At 46.8% G+C, this 17,581-nt stretch overlaps 3 protein-coding genes across 7 annotated transcripts in view; 1 reads left to right on the top strand and 2 right to left on the bottom strand.

Moving 5' to 3' along the window:
* Positions 1-1,382: 1,382 nt before the first annotated feature.
* On the bottom strand, positions 1,383-4,511 carry LOC106575690 (ADP-ribosylation factor-like protein 6-interacting protein 6). The gene is made up of 4 exons (XM_045699287.1): positions 4,010-4,511; positions 3,817-3,870; positions 2,745-2,877; positions 1,383-2,154 (listed from the first exon to the last, which is right to left on the bottom strand). The coding sequence occupies exons 1-4, from the start codon at positions 4,164-4,166 to the stop codon at positions 2,061-2,063; spliced, it is 438 nt and encodes a 145-aa protein (XP_045555243.1). The 5' UTR covers positions 4,167-4,511; the 3' UTR covers positions 1,383-2,060.
* An 873-nt stretch (positions 4,512-5,384) lies between these two features.
* Positions 5,385-17,581, bottom strand: part of LOC106575691 (ropporin-1) — a 13,849-nt gene continuing 1,652 nt past the window's right edge. Inside the window, exons 2-7 of one of the 5 annotated variants that reach the window (XM_045699282.1) lie at positions 12,454-12,586; positions 6,870-7,023; positions 6,448-6,565; positions 6,143-6,304; positions 5,831-6,012; positions 5,385-5,513 (exon numbers count right to left, since the gene is read on the bottom strand). In XM_045699282.1, the coding sequence (XP_045555238.1) occupies positions 5,447-5,513; positions 5,831-6,012; positions 6,143-6,304; positions 6,448-6,565; positions 6,870-7,023; positions 12,454-12,535 (765 nt within the window). In that variant the 5' untranslated portion in view covers positions 12,536-12,586 and the 3' untranslated portion in view covers positions 5,385-5,446. Of the gene's footprint in view, positions 5,514-5,830; positions 6,013-6,142; positions 6,305-6,447; positions 6,566-6,869; positions 7,024-8,185; positions 8,220-8,380; positions 8,400-9,014; positions 9,126-12,453; positions 12,587-17,581 lie in introns of those variants that run through there. The other 4 variants (XM_045699284.1, XM_045699285.1, XM_045699283.1 and 1 more) reach the window with 4 other exon arrangements.
* The window catches only part of LOC106575692 (kalirin-like), a 112,774-nt gene continuing 109,671 nt past the window's right edge, over positions 14,479-17,581 (top strand). Inside the window, 1 exon segment of the mRNA XM_045699281.1 lies at positions 14,479-15,261. Within this exon segment, the coding sequence (XP_045555237.1) occupies positions 15,195-15,261 (67 nt within the window). The 5' untranslated portion in view covers positions 14,479-15,194.

The raw sequence follows: 17,581 nt of genomic DNA, 5'->3' as shown, positions 1-17,581 counted from the left end.
TGTGGAGGAGAGAGTAGGAGACAGGGATAAGCTGTGGAGGAGAGAGTAGGAGGCAGAGAGAAGCTGTGGAGGAGACAAAGAGAGAATTTGTGTAGGACTGCGTGGGAGACAGAGAAGCTGTGGAGGAGAGCATGGAGTGTCTGGATGGGGACTGACTGAGATGCAGAGGTGTGCTAGAACAGCACTGGACCCAAAAGAGTGGGAGAGAGAGTGGAGCGTCTTTGGTCATGGACTGACTGAGCCCAAACTGCCTACACCACCAATGTAGATTAAAACTATATTCTGGGATGTATGGACTGTTGCATTTGCACTATGGACAATTTCTGCATGGTACTATATCCATTACACTGTATTTCTGTCTGACTGTATTGTACTGTTGTTTGTGTTTATTATTAGTATATGTTAATCCTGCCAGCAACAACAGCCCCTCTGGGATGAATAAAGTTAAATGAATTGAATCACAGCACCTTCGTTAATTTCCTACCTTGTGTGTGTATCCAGGAGTTGTTCCCTGTGTGTGTATCCAGGAGTTGTTCCCTGTGTGTGTGTCCAGGAGTTGTTCCCTGTGTGTGTATCCAGGAGTTGTTCCCTGTGTGTGTGTATCCAGGAGTTGCTCCCTGTGTGTGTGTCCAGGAGTTGTTCCTTATGTGTGTGTCCAGGAGTTGTTCCTTATGTGTCGTGAAGAGGGCACGACAAAACCTATTTCCCTTCCGGAGACTGAAAAGATTTGGCATGGGTCCTCAAAAGGTTCTACAGCTGTACCGTCGAGAGCATCCTGACTGGTTGCATCAATGCCTGGTATGGCAACTGCTCGGCCTCCGACCGCAAGGCACTACATAGGGTAGTGCGAATGGCCCAGTACATCACAGTGACCAAGCTTCCTGCCATCCAGGACCTCTATACCAGGCGGTGTCAGTGGAAGGCCCTAAAAATTGTCAAAGACTGTTCTCTCTGCCAACTCACGGCAAGCAGTACCAGAGCGCCAAGTCTAGGTCCAGGAGGCTTCTAAACAGCTTCTACCCCCAAGCCATAAGACTCCTGAACATCTAATCAAATGTCTACCCAGACTATTTGCATTGGTGTGTGTGTGCTGCATTGTTGGTTAGGGGCTCGTCAGTAAGCATTTCACTGTAAGGTCTACACCTGTTATATTCGGCTCATGTGACTAATACAATTTGATTTGGATGTGTGTATCCAGGAGTTGTTCCCTATGTGTGTGTCCAGGAGTTGTTCCCTATGTGTGTGTCCAGGAGTTGTTCCCTATGTGTGTGTCCCGGAGTTGGCGTGTTGTGAGGATAAAGGTGAGCTCAAGGAAGGAATGGACGTCCTGCTGAGGGCCTGTGTGTGTGACATCGTTTCAGATAGGAGAAAAGATACAGAAGGCAGGTGAGAGCTTCTTTACTGTTCAGTAGTACAGACAGTGTGGGAAGGAGAGACAGTGAAAGCTTAATTCAGTGAGAATAACAGTCAAATGCACAGATACACTGCATGGAACATATCTCTACAGGTTATATATTAGACACAATAAACTATAGATTTATAATGTGTGAGCCTCATTTTATATTTTAAACATTCTCTTTATAGCACTCATTTGGCACAAAAACCTCTTTAGGCTAGATATATATCACAATATACAGTACATTATAAAAGGTATCCTGACTTTGTAGAAACCTGGGACTCAACACTGTCAGCCTGGAAGAGGACAGCATGGAGAACCAAACGATAAGGAGCTAGTGAGTGAGATGCTGACTTTAGTACTGGACACATTGTCTCATAGTATCACATGTTCTACTGCTTCTCTTGAGATGTACACATACACATGGGAAAGATTGTGGGTAAGGTCAGGTAGAACAGGGGGTTGTGGGTAAGGTCAGGTCAGGTAGAGCAGGGGGTTGTGGGTAAGGTCAGGGGGTCGTGGGTCAGAGCAGGTAGAACAGGGGGTCGTGGGTAAGGTCAGGTAAAACAGGGGGTCGTGGGTAAGGTCAGGGGGTCGTGGGTCAGAGCAGGTAGAACAGGGGGTCGTGGGTAAGGTCAGGTAGAACAGGGGGTTGTGGGTAAGGTCAGGTGAGGCTCCAGATGATGGTGATCGCCGCTACAATGCCATTTAGGACCGCCACACTGTAGCCCATATGGAAGGAGTGACCTGTCACCTGCCTGAGACACACACACACACACAATTAGACATCAAGGGTTGCAACACATAGACAGCTTGGGACTAAGTTTCTATCTGGAAAAAGATGATTCTGAGATAATTGGCTTTAAAGTTCTGAACCCTCATTGGTTTAAAAGGTGTCAGCAATTTTGAATTCAGGTATTTAGACTACTGTATAGGTAGAGAACGTTGAACAGAACCAGGTTATGTCAATAACTACATGTTGACTAAAATACAGATAGAACCAATAGTCCCAAGCTCTCAAAATGGCATCATTCTATTTACACACGTGTGTGTCCTGCTATCTGGGCTTGGGAGAGAACAGGAAGAGATGGAACAAGAGGAGTTAGGAAAAGGACAAGAGAAGGCCAGTGGAAGAGTTAGGGAATGTAGGTTAGTCAGTGGAGGCTGCTGAGTGAGGACGGCTCATAATAATGGCTGGAATGGAGTCAGTGGAATGGTATCAACTACATGGAAACCACGTGATTGATATGTCTGATACCATTCCACTGACTCCATTCCAGCCATTACTATGAGCCATCCTCACTCAGCAGCCTCCACTGAGGTTAGTGTACCAGTGTGTGTGTGTTACCTGAGGTGGGCAGGGGACAGGGGCGTTGGGGGGAACGTGCCAGGCTCAAAAGAGTCGAAGTAAGTGATGGTCCATGTGAAGCTACAGCAGCAGAACCCTGCTAACACCGACATGACCAGAACACTCCAGAACCCTACAGAGGGGGAAGAGAGAGAGAGAGAGCGAGAGGGGGGCAGAGGGGAGAGCGAGAGGGGGGCAGAGGGAAGAGCGAGAGGGGGCAGAGGGGAGAGCGAGAGGGGGAGAGCGGAGAGGGGGGCAGAGGGGAGAGCGGAGAGGGGGGCAGAGGGGAGAGCGGAGAGGGGGGCAGAGGGGAGAGCGGAGAGGGGGGCAGAGGGGAGAGCGGAGAGGGGGGCAGAGGGGAGAGCGGAGAGGGGGGCAGAGGGGAGAGGGGGGCAGAGGGGAGAGCGGAGCAGAGGGGAGAGCGGAGAGGGCAGAGGGGAGAGCGGAGCAGAGGGGAGAGCGGAGAGGGGGGCAGAGGGGAGAGCGGAGAGGGGGGCAGAGGGGAGAGCGGAGAGGGGGGCAGAGGGGAGAGCGGAGAGGGGGGCAGAGGGGAGAGCGGAGAGGGGGGCAGAGGGGGAGAGCGGAGAGGGGGGCAGGGGGGCAGAGCGAAGGCAGAGGGGGGAGAGCGAAGGGGGCAGAGGGGGGCAGAGGGGGAGAGCGAAGGGGGCAGAGGGGGGCGAGGGGAGAGCGAAGGGGGCAGAGGGGAGAGCGAGAGGGGGGGCAGAGCGAGGCAGAGGGGGGCAGAGCGAGGCAGAGGAAGGGGGCAGAGCGAGGCAGAGGGGGGAGAGCGAGAGGGGGCAGAGGGGGGGGAGAGCAAGGGGGCAGAGGGGGGAGAGCGAGAGGGGGGCAGAGGGGAGAGCGAGGGGGCAGAGGGGAGAGCGAGAGGGGGGCAGAGGGGAGAGCGAGAGGGGGGCAGAGGGGAGAGCGAGAGGGGGGCAGAGGGGAGAGCGAGAAGGGGGGCAGAGGGGAGAGCAAGAAGGGGGGGGTGGAGGGGAGGGAGAGAGAGAGAGGAACATGTTTTGTTAATTTTCTGTTCTGGAGGCTTAGTCTGTATGAACAGACCTGTACTTACCTAGGAGTCTAACCTCTGAGCCATCCTCTCCAATCACTCTCTCATTCCGCATCTCTGAAACACACACACAGAGAAGTGACAAGATGACGTATTTACATAACAATTAACAAAAAACAATATTATTCAGCTACTATCAAAGAGGGTCTTCATCCGCAACTAGAATTCTGTAACTCTTGTATGACAGACGATGTACCTTTCAAGATGATGTAAACAAAGGCGCAGAATACTGCAACGACCGACACCACCATCGCACAGCAGAACATGGAGAAAATCCTTGCGGTCCACAGTCTTCGGTTGCCCCAAAAACTCTGGTCCGGTTTGACCGGTCGCTGCCGGTGTTGTATGTCCATTTTGGCAACAGTCAAGTAATACCATTCAAAAACGTTTAACTAGCTGTCAAAGCAAGCACACGCTAGATCAACGTAGCGAAGTTAGTTAACTCTCCCAAACTACCTTCCTTCAATTATAGTGACACGCACGTTGTTTAAATAGAATTAGGATGTATTTTAATAGTATCACTGCCCTATGTAAAAATGTGATGTAAAGTTATTTCAACAAGTCCCCTTTTCGTAACTTTCTAAACTTCTGACAATGCTTTCAAAACATAGCTCCTTCCTCTTCCGTATCCGAAAACTAAACCCGCCCTAAACTTAAATCCAACCGAATAGCATTACTTTCCCTGACGCAACCAACATCTTGTCCATTGGTTTGAACACGTCTATCATCTTTTCTCACCAGTGTTCAGTAGGACACACCGCAGCTAAACGTTTTGCAACAGAAATTGGAACGAGCGCCCCTTATCTATATTTGACCTAGAGTGACGTTCAGTAGAGCACAATGTAGCTAAACAATTTGCAACATCATTATCAAACAATGTATCACATATTGAAAGAAAGTGTACCAAAACACGCTTCAGCCCAGCTTGAACAAAATGGACTCAGGTGCTCGACTGAGGGACATTCCTTACCCCAAGACACTTCAACGGGTGATTATCCACTAAAATAAAGAGAAAGGAGTATTCTGTATATATCCCACATATTAGGCCAAATATAGATAGCGCAGAGGCGAACATACATCTGTAGCACAACTGTCCAGAGCAGATTTTTTTCTAAATTACGTGCACCTACCTGGTCAGACATGAAAATGTTTGAGGACACCTGTTGCCTATTTTATCAACAGGAAACCAGCTATCTTAACTCCGTCTATGTTTTCAGTTTTTTTAATGACGTGCACCTCTGTCCGTTTCCTTGAATCCTCCCATCTCTGAAAAAATACAAATCTTATACAATGTATTAAGCTGACAAATACAACAGGGACCAATCTCTCAGGATTTGGCTTTGACTAGAGATAGTTAGAGAACGCAACATTGTATGTGTTCCATTATAGTGTTGCCTATGCTAAAACTGGCTTTTGGGAACTAGAGTCCTCTTTCTATCTCTATGTTTGACTTTTACTGTGTTTCTGGCCTCTTGTGGCAGCCTCAATCAGTGATGACTTTTCATGATTGACTTTTCACTTAATGTAATACAGAAACACTGTCCTCTGATATTGATGGAGGATATAGCAATAACAGAGTTTCTTTGGAACCATCTTTATTAGAACAAAGTTCTAAGGGGGAGAGAGGGTGAGTCTATCCCAAACGCACTTTACGACTGTTGACGAAGTCCGACACCTTCACCATCCCATCACGCGCCTTCCTGAGAGACAGACAGACAGTCAGAGATACACACACATTTTGTGCGAAGTAAATTTTGTTTCTCACACCTGTGTCTCCTGGTACTTGAGAGCCTTTGTTTTAACTGTGTAGCAGCTGTGTAGTTGTTTTGTAGCTCTGTGTAGTTGTTTTGTAGCTCTGTGTAGTTGTTTTGTAGCTCTGTGTAGTTGTTTTGTAGCTCTGTGTAGTTGTTTTGTAGCTCTGTGTAGTTGTTTTGTAGCTCTGTGTAGTTGTTTTGTAGCTCTGTGTAGTGTAGTTGTATAGCTTTTCCTGTAGTTGTTGTGTATCTGTTCAACTCACGCCTGAGCCTCCAAGTAGGTAATGGTTCGGTCTATCTGGGCCTGGGACACCTCTCTGTCCACCGCAGCCAGGTAGGAGTAAAGGAAGCGGAAGGTCTCGAAGGTGACGCAGGCGTCTGGGGGCTTACACGAGCTGTCTGAGTTCAGGATGTACAGCGCGTGGGTCATGGCGTTCTTGATCGTCTGCCAGAGAGAAGGCAGAGGTCACCAAGATAACAGGGGCCCAAAGGTCATTTGATAATGTCTGTATGTTATTGTGTGTGTGTGTGTGCGCAACGTGCATGCATGAGTGCGTGCACAATATCATATGTACCCCTCCCAGATAGCTGCAGCCCAGGGCGAAGAATTTTATCCAGTCGAGTTGATCTCCGAAGCAGCCCACTGTCATGATGTGTCTGAGAAGGTCGTCAGCCAATCCTAACGACCTCCACAGCTTGCTCACCTCCTTCTTACTGACTGTGCCATTCTTATGTAGCTGGGAAGTGGGGGAGAGAAGGGGGTAGGGAGACGGGGACAGAGAGGGAGAGTTCACGTTTATGTGTGTGTGTGTGTGTGTGTGCACGCGTGAGTCATGCGTGTGTGTCTAGCTGTGGTGTGTTTGTGTGTGTGGCCCCGTACCTTTTCGTGCATTGTGGTGAGTACCTCAGGTGTGAGGTCCATGGTGTTGGGGGTTACCACTTTGTCTGGTGTCCTGTTCACAGGTAACGTTTTCCCCTGGACCAGAGCACTGAAGTACCTGTAGAAGACATGCATACCAGCACAATATTGGGGTTAATACAGCAGAGCAGGAATCCTGGTCTTGGAGGACTGTAGTGAATGTATGCAGGCATATATTCCACACAGTTCAGCTACAACTGACCTTAGATCAGTGAGCTTCGTCCCCTATGGGCCCTGGTCAAAAGTAGTGCACTATGTAATGAATAGGGTTCCATTTGGGAAGCAGACGAGGTCAAGGGCCAACTTTCATCCTTCTCCTCTCAGATGCTACAATACTAAACTGACCTTGGATCAATGGCTAGGCGTAACTTCATGCTACTCACAGTGTGGCCCATTCCAGCAGGTCTTCAGGTTGTGTCCGGATGGCGTCCTTGGTGAACTGCTTCAGAATGCCGGGGAGCTCTGGAGGGATGACCACCGGTTTACCTGTGTGAGACATTCTAAACCCAGAATGGGAACCAGCGGCAACAAAAACACCTGTAGGGTGAAAAGAAAACGGTATTTTAACGTCATTCTTGCAATATGTTAAAGGCCCAATGCAGTCGTTTTTAAGTCAATATCAAATAAATTGTTAACAATGAAGTACCGTACTGTAATAGATTTATATTCAAATCAGCTGTAGGGTTTTTATTTATTTTTACTATTTTCTACATGTAGAATAATAGTGAAAACATAAAAACTATGAAATAACATATATGGAATCATATATTAACCAAAAAGTGTTAATACAAATCAAAATATATTTTATATTTGAGATTCTTCAAATAGCCACCCTTTGCCTTGACAGCTTTGCACATGCTTGGCATTCTCTCAACCAGTTTCACCTGGAATGCTTTTCCAACAGTCTTGAAGGAGTTCACACATATGCTGAGCACTTGTTGGCTGCTTTTCCTTCACTCAGCGGTCCAACTTATCCCAAACCATCTCAATTTGGTTGAGGTCGAGGGATTGTGGAGGCCAGGTCATCTGATGCAGCACTCCATCACTCTCCTTCTTAGTAAAATAGCCCTTACACAGCCTGGAGGTGTGTTGAGTCATTGTCCTGTTGAAAAACAAATGATAGTCCCACTAAGTCCCACTAAGCCCAAACCAGATGGGATGGCGTATCGCTGCAGAATGCTGTGGTAGCTATGCCGGTTAAGTGTGCCTTGAATTCTAAATAAATCACAGTGTCACCTCCTCCTCCATGCTTTACGGTGGGAAATACACATGCGGAGATCAACCGTTCACCCACATCGCGTCTCACAAAGACACGGCGGTTGGAACCAAAAATCTCAAATTTGGACACCAGACCAAAGGGCAAATTTCCACCAGTCTAATGTCCATTGCTCGTGTTTCATGGCCCAAGCAAGTCTCTTCTTATTGGTGTCCTTTACTGGTGGTTTCTTTGCAGCAGTCTCCTGTGAACAGTTGATGTTGAGATGTGTCGGTTACTTGAACTCTGTGAAGCAGTTATTTGGGCTGCAATTTCTGAGGCTGGTAACTCTAACAAACGTATCTACTGCAGCAGAGGTAACTCTGGGTCTTCCATTCCTGTGGCAGTCCTCATGAAAGCCAATTTCATTATAGCGCTTGATGGTTTTTGCGACTGCACTTGAAGAAACTTTCAAAGTTCTTGAAATGTTCTGTATTGACTGACCTTCATGTCTTAAAGAATGACGGACTATCATTTCTCTTTGCTTATTTGAACTGTTCTTGCCATAATATGGACTTGGCCTTTTACCAAATAGGGCTATCGTCTGTATACCACATATACCTTGTCACAACACAACTAATTGGCTGAAATGCATTAAGAAGGAAAGAAATTCTGCAAATTAACTTTAAGAAGGCACACCTGTTAATTGAAATGCATTCCAGGTGACGACCTCATGAAGCTGGTTGAGAGAATGCAAAGCTGTCATCAGGGAAAAGGGTGGCTACTTTGAAGAATCTCAAATATATTTTGATTTGTTTAATACTTTTTTGGTTACTACATGATTCCATGTGTTTCATAGTTTTGATGTCTTCACTATTATTCTACAATGTAGAAAACAGTAAAAATAAAGAAAAACCCTTGAATGAGTAGGTGTTCTAAAACTTTTGACTGGTAGTGTAGCTTTTTACCCAAAAACTATTTTAAAAGCAAGAATTTAGCTAGGAATGTCTGAGTGGGGAGGGTAACACTGAATAGTGAGGTTTGGAACTCCCACATGGTGATGTCAACATGGAAAGCCGAAACTCCCGCCTATGCAAACCACCTGATTAGAAGGTCCTATGTAGATTGTATATTCAATAAGCAACTATCAGGAAATAACACTGATACAAAAAAATCTCACTTTTACAGAGTTAGTTTCATCAGCTGTTGTACAATATTATATAAAATACAGGAAAAATGAATTTGGACTGCACTGGGCCTTTTAATGGCAGGCCTATAGCCTACTAATAACTATGGATTAATTTATGAAAACCATGTAAATCAATTAATTAACCTGTAAAAGACGGTGCAGTTCTCTGCGCGTGATCAGACGACGTAAACGCTGTGAAAGCGGGAAAGACAGTAGCAGGTGATGCGCCGGTTATTTTGTATCAGTTTGTGATTCTCGCGTAACAGACGGCAATTGTGACGTCACATTGTGTGAGTCCCGGGTGTGTGTGAAATGAAAAATAACAAATGTCCGCACGGGGCGACATTTCCTCATGTTTTATCATTTGCAGCTCTCGACAGACATTTATGGAACATTTTCACAGTAGAATAGTAGTTGATCTATACGAGACGATAGTTTACCTTGAGTCATTCTACCGATAATCGAATAGTAGGGCTATATAACTTTCCTAAGATAAATGAGTTAAACTAAAAGTAATATCTGATATGCCAACATTCCCTTTAACCTTTTATATTTGACAGACATGAATCATCATAATGTACATCCATATTATAAAGCAGTGATAATTTAATTAAAAAGGCAAAATGTAGAAGGGAGGGATAGATGGGGCACGTGTGTGTGTGCCTGCTTGCATTTGTGTGTGAGTCACAGGAGGTTGGTGGCACCTTAAATGGGGAGGACGGGCTTGTGGTAATGGCTGGAGCTGAATCAGTGGCGATTTTAGCACGTAAATCTTGGTGGGGCAAAATCCACAAACCAATTTTAGATGCATACCAGCAAAGCCACTACACAACACTAAACAATATATTAATTGCACAATAACGGTGACAAATGGTGCCCACAAACTGTTAGGGCCTACATAAAGCTGTCCCGACACAGAGCTTTCTTTTCAGCACCATGGAGTGAATCCTTACCACTGCTACACTTGGCTATCAGTGGAGCCTTGTCTGGCAGCAAAATAGTTCATTCAGCCTCATTTACTGCCTTTTATAAAACATAGCTGATATGTGTCACGTCCTGACCAGTATAGGGGTTCGCTCATCAACTCATCCTTGACCGCTGGCTACGTCCCTTCCGTCTTCAAGAGAACGAGAGTTGCACCCCTTCTCAAAAAACCTACACTCGATCCCTCCGATGTCAACAACTACAGACCAGTATCCCTTCCTTCTTTTCTCTCCAAAACTCTTGAACGTGCCGTCCTTGGCCAGCTCTCCTGCTATCTCTCTCAGAATGACCTTCTCGATCCAAATCAGTCAGGTTTCAAGGCTGGTCATTCAACTGAGCGTGCTCTTCTCTGTGTCACGGAGGCTCTCCGCACTGCTAAAGCTAACTCTCTCTCCTCTGCTCTCATCCTTCTAGACCTATCTGCTGCCTTTGATACTGTGAACCATCAGATTCTTCTCTCCACCCTCTCCGAGTTGGGTATCTCCGGCGCGGCTCACTCTTGGATTGCATCCTACCTGACAGGTCGCTCCTACCAGGTGGCGTGGCGAGAATCCGTCTCCGCACCACGTGCTCTCACCACTGGTGTCCCCCAGGGCTCAGTTCTAGGCCCTCTCCTATTCTCGCTATACACCAAGTCACTTGGCTCTGTCATATCCTCACATGGTCTCTCCTATCATTGCTACGCAGACGACACAATTAATCTTCTCCTTTTCCCCCTTCTGATAACCAGGTGGCGAATCGCATCTCTTCCTGTCTGGCAGACATATCAGTGTGGATGACGGATCACCACCTCAAGCTGAACCTCGGCAAGACGGAGCTGCTCTTCCTCCCGGGGAAGGACTGTCCTTTCCATGATCTCGCCATCACGGTTGACAACTCCATTGTGTCCTCCTCCCAGAGTGCTAATAGCCTCGGCGTGACCCTGGACAACACCCTGTCGTTCTCCGCTAACATCAAGGCGGTGACCCGATCCTGTAGGTTCATGCTATACAACATTCGCAGAGTACGACCCTGCCTTACACAGGAAGCGGCGCAGGTCCTAATCCAGGCACTTGTCATCTCCCGTCTGGATTACTGCAACTCCCTGTTGGCGGGGCTCCCTGCCTGTGCCATTAAACCCCTACAACTCATCCAGAATGCCGCAGCCCGTCTGGTGATCAACCTTTTTAAGTTCTCTCACGTCACCCCGCTCTTCCGCACACTCCACTGGCTTCCAGTTGAAGCTCACATCTGCTACAAGACCATGGTGCTTGCCTACGGAGCTGTGAGGGGAACAGCACCTCCGTACCTTCAGGCTCTGATCAGGCCCTACACCCAAACAAGGGCACTGCGTTCATCCACCTCTGGCCTGCTGGCCCCCCTACCTCTGCGGAAGCACAGTTCCCGCTCAGCCCAGTAAAAACTGTTCGCTGCTCTGGCACCCCAATGGTGGAACAAGCTCCCTCACGACGCCAGGACAGCGGAGTCAATCACCACCTTCCGTAGACACCCGAAACCCCACCTCTTTAAGGAATACCTGGGATAGGATATAGTAATCCTTCTAACCCCCCCCTCCCACAAAAAAAAGGATATAGATGTACTATTGTAAAGTGGTTGTTCCACTGGATATCATAAGGTGAATGCACCAATTTGTAAGTCGCTCTGGATAAGAGCGTCTGCTAAATGACGTAAATGTAAATGTTATTTGTTATTGTAGTTTGGTCAGGACGTGGCAGAGGGTATTTGTTTTATGTGGTTCGGGGTGGTGGTTTGTTTGGAAGGGTGTTTGATTTATTATTTCTGGGTTATGTTCATTCTAGTTCTTTGTATTTCTATGTCTTAGTAATTGGGTGTTGGACTCTCAATTGGAGGCAGGTGTTTTCTGTTGCCTCTGATTGAGAGTCATATATATAGGTTTGTGTTTTGTTTGTACATTGTGGGTAGTTGTCTTTAGCACTGCTGTAGTAAGTATAGCCTGTGAAACTGTCGTTCTTTTGGTTTATTGTTTTTCCCTTGTTCAGATTTATTTAAATTAATATGATGAGCACGCAACCCGCTGCGCCTTGGTCCTCTCTACCCAACGACAGCCGTTACAATATGGCTGACTTGCTTAATCAAATGGTGTTTCTACTGACAATTGAGATGTAAAAACTATGGCATAAGGGAACAACAAACGGATAAGAGACCCGTAATTTCGATTAAGACATTAATGAGCGAGCTAGGACGGACGTAGTCAATATAACTATTTGTTCAACACTTTTGAAATGTACAGCGCCAGAATTCCGAACATAGGCCGTTCTTACAGTTTTCTCCATGTACACCAAGTCAGAACCAAAAGGATAAATAAATGGGGCATATAAGCAACAAATGAAAGCTCTTGCAATATTCAATGATTACATTTCTCTAAAACAGGATATAGGCTACATGTGCACCACCAAGTCAGAACAGTAAGCCAAGTTATGAGGGGGAAAGGGACCAAATTATTAGGGTGAGACACATCGCCTACTAACAGCTTACGACACAACATACACTTAGTATTACTTTCTTAGCTACAGTATACATATCTCCCTGGCATATTACATAATTTATGCAGCAGCATAAAGGACATTTTTGGACTCACCTTGTTGTGCTGTGCTCACTTGAACAGGAAGGTGGCACCGCGATCCCTCTTGAGGGCAAATTTTGTCGTCACAATTTGTCATCCAAGTCTGGTATTCTCTGGATTTATAGTGCTTTCAAGACAACTGGGAACTCTGGAAAAAAAAAACAAGGTTGAATCATGAGAACGTCAGTGATCTTCATGTCGGAGCTGTCACACCCTGATCTGTTTCACCTGTCTTGTGCTTGTCTCCACCCCCCTCCAGGTGTTGCCCATTTTCCCCATTATCCCATGTGCATTTATACCTGTTTTCTGTTTGTCTGTGGCCAGTTTGTCTTGTCCCATCAAGCCTACCAGTGGGTTTCCCCTACTCCTGTTTTTTTTGCTCTAGTCCCTGTTTTCTAGTTTGCCTGCCGTTCTGTACCTTGTGACACTGCTCTGAATTACTGACCTCTGCCTGCACTGAGCCTGCCTGCTGTTCTGTACCTTTCGGACTGCTCTGAATTACTGACCTCTGCCTGCACTGAGCCTGCCTGCTGTTCTGTACCTTTCGGACTGCTCTGAATTACTGACCTCTGCCTGCCCTGAGCCTGCTTGCCGTTCTGTACCTTTCAGACTGCTCTGGATTACTGACCTCTGCCTGCCCTTGATCTGTCGTTTGCCTGTCCCGTTTTTGTAATAAAGTTTTGTTACTTCGAACTGTCTGCATCTGGGTCTTATCTAGAAAGAGTCCAGAGTTCCCAACTTGGAATTCTCAGTTGGATGACCGTTCAAAACGTATTTTCCCTGTCAGAGCTCGTTTTTTTCCCAAGTTCCTAGTTGTCTTGAACTCACTGAAGTCTGTGATTTCCCAGTTCCGAGTTTCCAGTTGTTTTGAACATGGCTTAAGTCATGCTGGATTGACAGCATGGTCAATGTATTCAACCTTTTCTGGCCCAAGGCATGTGAATGTTTATCCATTTAAGCTTGGAAAAGAGACCCTTAAACCCAAACTTGGACCACACTCACTCCACTGAATAGCAGGCTAGTGATTGCTTTGCAACACTTACAGTTAGCCACGGATTCATTCCAAACCACTCATTGTTGAATTGGACGATGAGCACCGATACATTTTATCTATCATTTCTCTTCATATGACAAGGATGGAAAAGGATTTGCCAGTGGATTGTCAACTTGATTCATGATGATGACTGCTTGTCCAGCTTGCTAGCTAAGATTTTGAAAGTAGGATGTTGACATGATCAATCAAATCTACGATAGATATAACGTGATTTGATGTCATTTTATCTGTGGCCAATAACCTTGAGCCTTCGTGGATGGGCACTTCTAATGTAAATCTATGGCAGCACCCAAGGGGCTTGAATTTTCGAGCTCTCCCCATAGATTTTGCAGTGACGTAGTGCCCCCATGAGTGACAGAACACTGAGCCAATCACGGCGCAACTACAGAACATTACCAACCCCTACACTCCATATTTTCGTTGGCTGCCCCACCACCACAGAAAGCACTGAGCTAGACTGAAACACCTGCATTTTGAGCTGCTTTACTCAAGAAAGCAAAAAAGAGACCATGTTTGTATGCGGCTTTATTAACTCAATGATTTTTCCCCTTCTTTTAGCTAAACAGGTGGGGCTCTTCCCCACCTACCCTGAATGACAGCTTGCCACTGAGTGGTATGTTATCAAATACATCAAACACATGGTTTCCATGCCATTCCATTAGCTCCATTAAAGCCATTATTATAAGCAGTCCCCCCCCCTCAGCAGCCTCCAATGGTGTGTGTGTGTGTGTGTGTGGAGATGAGAGGGAGGTTTGGTCTGTTGTTGGGAGGCGATAACAATAGGTTACACAACCACGGCGGGCGACACATTGATGCTGCGGGTGTCACGGTTAATTGAGTGATGTCACCGGGAACTGTGTTTTTTTTCTAGATAGGCGGTTACTGCTTTTATAAATAAGAGGAGGCGGGCTGGTGATGCAATAAGCAAAGGGCAGCTCCTCTAGGCTATGCGATCAGCATCAAATATAGCCTATATAGGCAGCTTGACCCCATTAAGATAGCCTCCTCTTCTCTAATCTGGGAAGAACAAAGCAAACCATGATGTTGCCATCGTCCTTGGTGTGTGAAGACTGGTGGATGAATGACGGCATAGATCGAGCGCATGAATTTTATAGCGCCTGCCAGGGAATAAGGGAAAGTCCCTCCTACAGTCAGAGAACAGCGATGATGTTCTTCTTAAATCACTTCAGGCACTTTATGTAGTCTACACTACCGGCCTGCCTCGCCTCAGGTTGCACGCGCCGTGCATGGACAGGCTCGGGACTGTCGGTGCTCATGCAGTCAGCTGAGCCCGAGCCATCTGCACCGCGTGCGTTTCGGTATAACACCATTGTTAGATTGGTCGGTAGGTCGGGTGTAGTTGGCTAGTAGTGGAGCATGCTGCACGAGCTTTCCGCCTCGGTATTCGGTAGGCCTACTAGTCAACTGCTGAACAAAAGCGCGCAAGGCGATACGGTGGGATATGATGAGATGTGATGCCGCGCAGGATCACGGTGACAGTAGCGGAGGAACGGGAATGCGCGCGACTACGGACGGGAATCGCTGCTAGGATACAGAAGAGAACATGGGGACGGGGCCGCGCGATGACTGACTGACTTTCTCTCGGCAACGACCATCTCTGCATACCGAGGGGTTCAAAAAAGGAAAGAAAAAAAGAACCGATCAGCCTCTCGTTGAAGGCGTGGAGGATATATCGGAGAGGATGAATCCCGGGGACCCTGCCCAAACCGGACCCGGTGAAGCCGGTCAGGACGGGTTGGCTAAAGCAGGTGGGCAGGCTGGGTGTTAACGGCATCCCGTGCCGAAATCGATAATGGGTGAAAAGGCTAAACCGGAGGGATTGATCACAGCTGCCTGGCCCCCGGTATGGGTGGATGTAGCCTATCGTTACCGTGCAGGAATGTGCCTGTCCGTTACCGTGAGAAATAGCACTGGCAGAGCTGTATATTCAGCCCATTATAGAATTAGACTATTTCACCGCAGCGCGCATGGTCAGGGAGGACGAAGCATATGCGTTGAGTTCTTGGTCAATTTCTGTGATTGAGGATCCATCATGATCACTTGCTTTGGCGATGTAAACATGTTTCCCATGCCAATAAAACCTATTTAATTGAAATGAGAGAGAGAGAGAGAGAGAGAGAGAGAGAGAGAGAGAGTACAGTAGCAGCCTAACCTATATATGTTCTATGTAGCTTTCAGCATTTGATCCGCGGTGTTATAAAACGATATCAATACAGACACACCCACATCATCTATGTGAACGTTTGTTTGACCGTATTCTGTCTCGCTTTGATCTTTATACAATCCACAAACGGCCGAGCACGGGCCCGAGGCTTTTCGCTGTGATGTTAAATCGTCAGCACTTCCATTCATTCTCTCTGTGTGTGTAGTAAGCATGTACAGCTGCTATAGGCCATGTTACCGCATCTGTGTGTGCAATAAGACACTAGCTACCATTACACACACACACACACGATGATTATGCATGACTATCAGACATGAAATAAGGTGTGTGTGTGTGTGTGTGTGTGTGTGTGTGTGTGTGTGTGTGTGTGTGTGCTCTCTCCAGTGAGCATGGATGGTAGAGGTCCCAACTAGTCCATAGGACTGCATCTAGTCTAAACAGGGGTCCTCTCCTAGTTTCCTCTCCTAGTTTCCTCTCCTTTATTTACCCTGATCTGAAGACACTGGACAACACACTGTGGTGGATGCCTCATCCCCTTTAATGGTCAAAAGGAGAGGACTACAGCCTAGTGAGGAATATAAGGGATATGTCTCAATACCCTTAAATGGTTTCCTCTTCATGCCACTTTTCATCCATGATATCTTCTCCTTCATCAGCACTGACCTGAAAAACACAGGATGGGTGAAAGCAGCATTGCAGATCCTTAGAGGGAATTTTTCTCACACCCTTCAGGTTGTTTCACGTCAGATGGAGGAAAAGAGATATTGAGAGGAAAAGGACTTAAGACTATTGAGATGTATCCCAGTAGGCTGTCTCATCCCAAGGGCTGGTAAGACATGAAGAGAAGGGAGGGAGAGGTTGTCACAGCGCGCCTGTGATCTGCTTCCCGGCTGCTCCCCGGAACGATCAGTGAAGGGTTCCTCTTCATTTCTCTTCATTCCTCCTCTTCCTCTCAACGCTTCTCCCCCTCTCCCTCCCCTCCTCTCTTCCCTTCTTCCTCCTAAGGTTATCATTGGTCCCTGAGCTGGGAATATTCAAACACAGCGGTGTGTTAATGCCCTGTTTATGCTCAGGATTAGGTGTCTCTCCCACTGAGATGGATAAACCTGCCTCAGTACACACACACACACACACACACACACACACACACACACACACACACTACATCAATAGACCAGCACAGAGGGGCCTACTCACCTTGGATACCAAGACTGCATCCCAAATGGCACCCTATTCTCTTTTATAGTGCACTACCTTTGACCAGGGCCTATAGGGCTCTCATCAAAAGTAGTGCACTATATAAGGAATAGGGTGCCATTTGGGATGTAGACCCAAAGGATTTGTTGGTGCACACTCCCCTTGCTCAGTCCTCTGTGCCTTTAGCATGCTAGTGTTATAATCTTGCTGGTGATATGTAATTCATGGTGAATGAGTGCCATTATGGCCCATCCCTAGATGACTGACACACACACATACACACACACACACACACACACACACACACACACACACACACACACACACACACACACACACACACACACACACACACACACACACACACACACACACATGATGATTATGCATGACTATCAGACATGAAATAAGGTGTGTGTTTGTGTGTGTGTGTACTGTATATTACATGACCAAAAGTATGTGGACACCTGCTCGTCGAGCATCTCATTCTAAAATCGTGGGCATTAATATGGAGTTGGTCCCCCTTTTGCTGCTATAACAGCCTCCACTCTTCTGGGAAGGCTTTCCACTAGATGTTGGAACATTGCTGCAGGGACTTGCTTCCATTCAGCCACAAGAGCATTAGTGAGGTCGGACACTGATGTTGGGCGATTAGGCCTGGCTCGCAGTCGGCGTTCCAATTCATCCCAAAGGTGTTCGATGAGATT

The sequence above is a fragment of the Salmo salar genome, chromosome ssa17, assembly GCF_905237065.1.
Source record: "Salmo salar chromosome ssa17, Ssal_v3.1, whole genome shotgun sequence".
Lineage (NCBI taxonomy): Eukaryota > Metazoa > Chordata > Actinopteri > Salmoniformes > Salmonidae > Salmo > Salmo salar.
The sequence above is the reverse complement of the archived record's forward strand: the minus strand, read 5'-3'. Positions and strand labels throughout refer to the sequence as shown.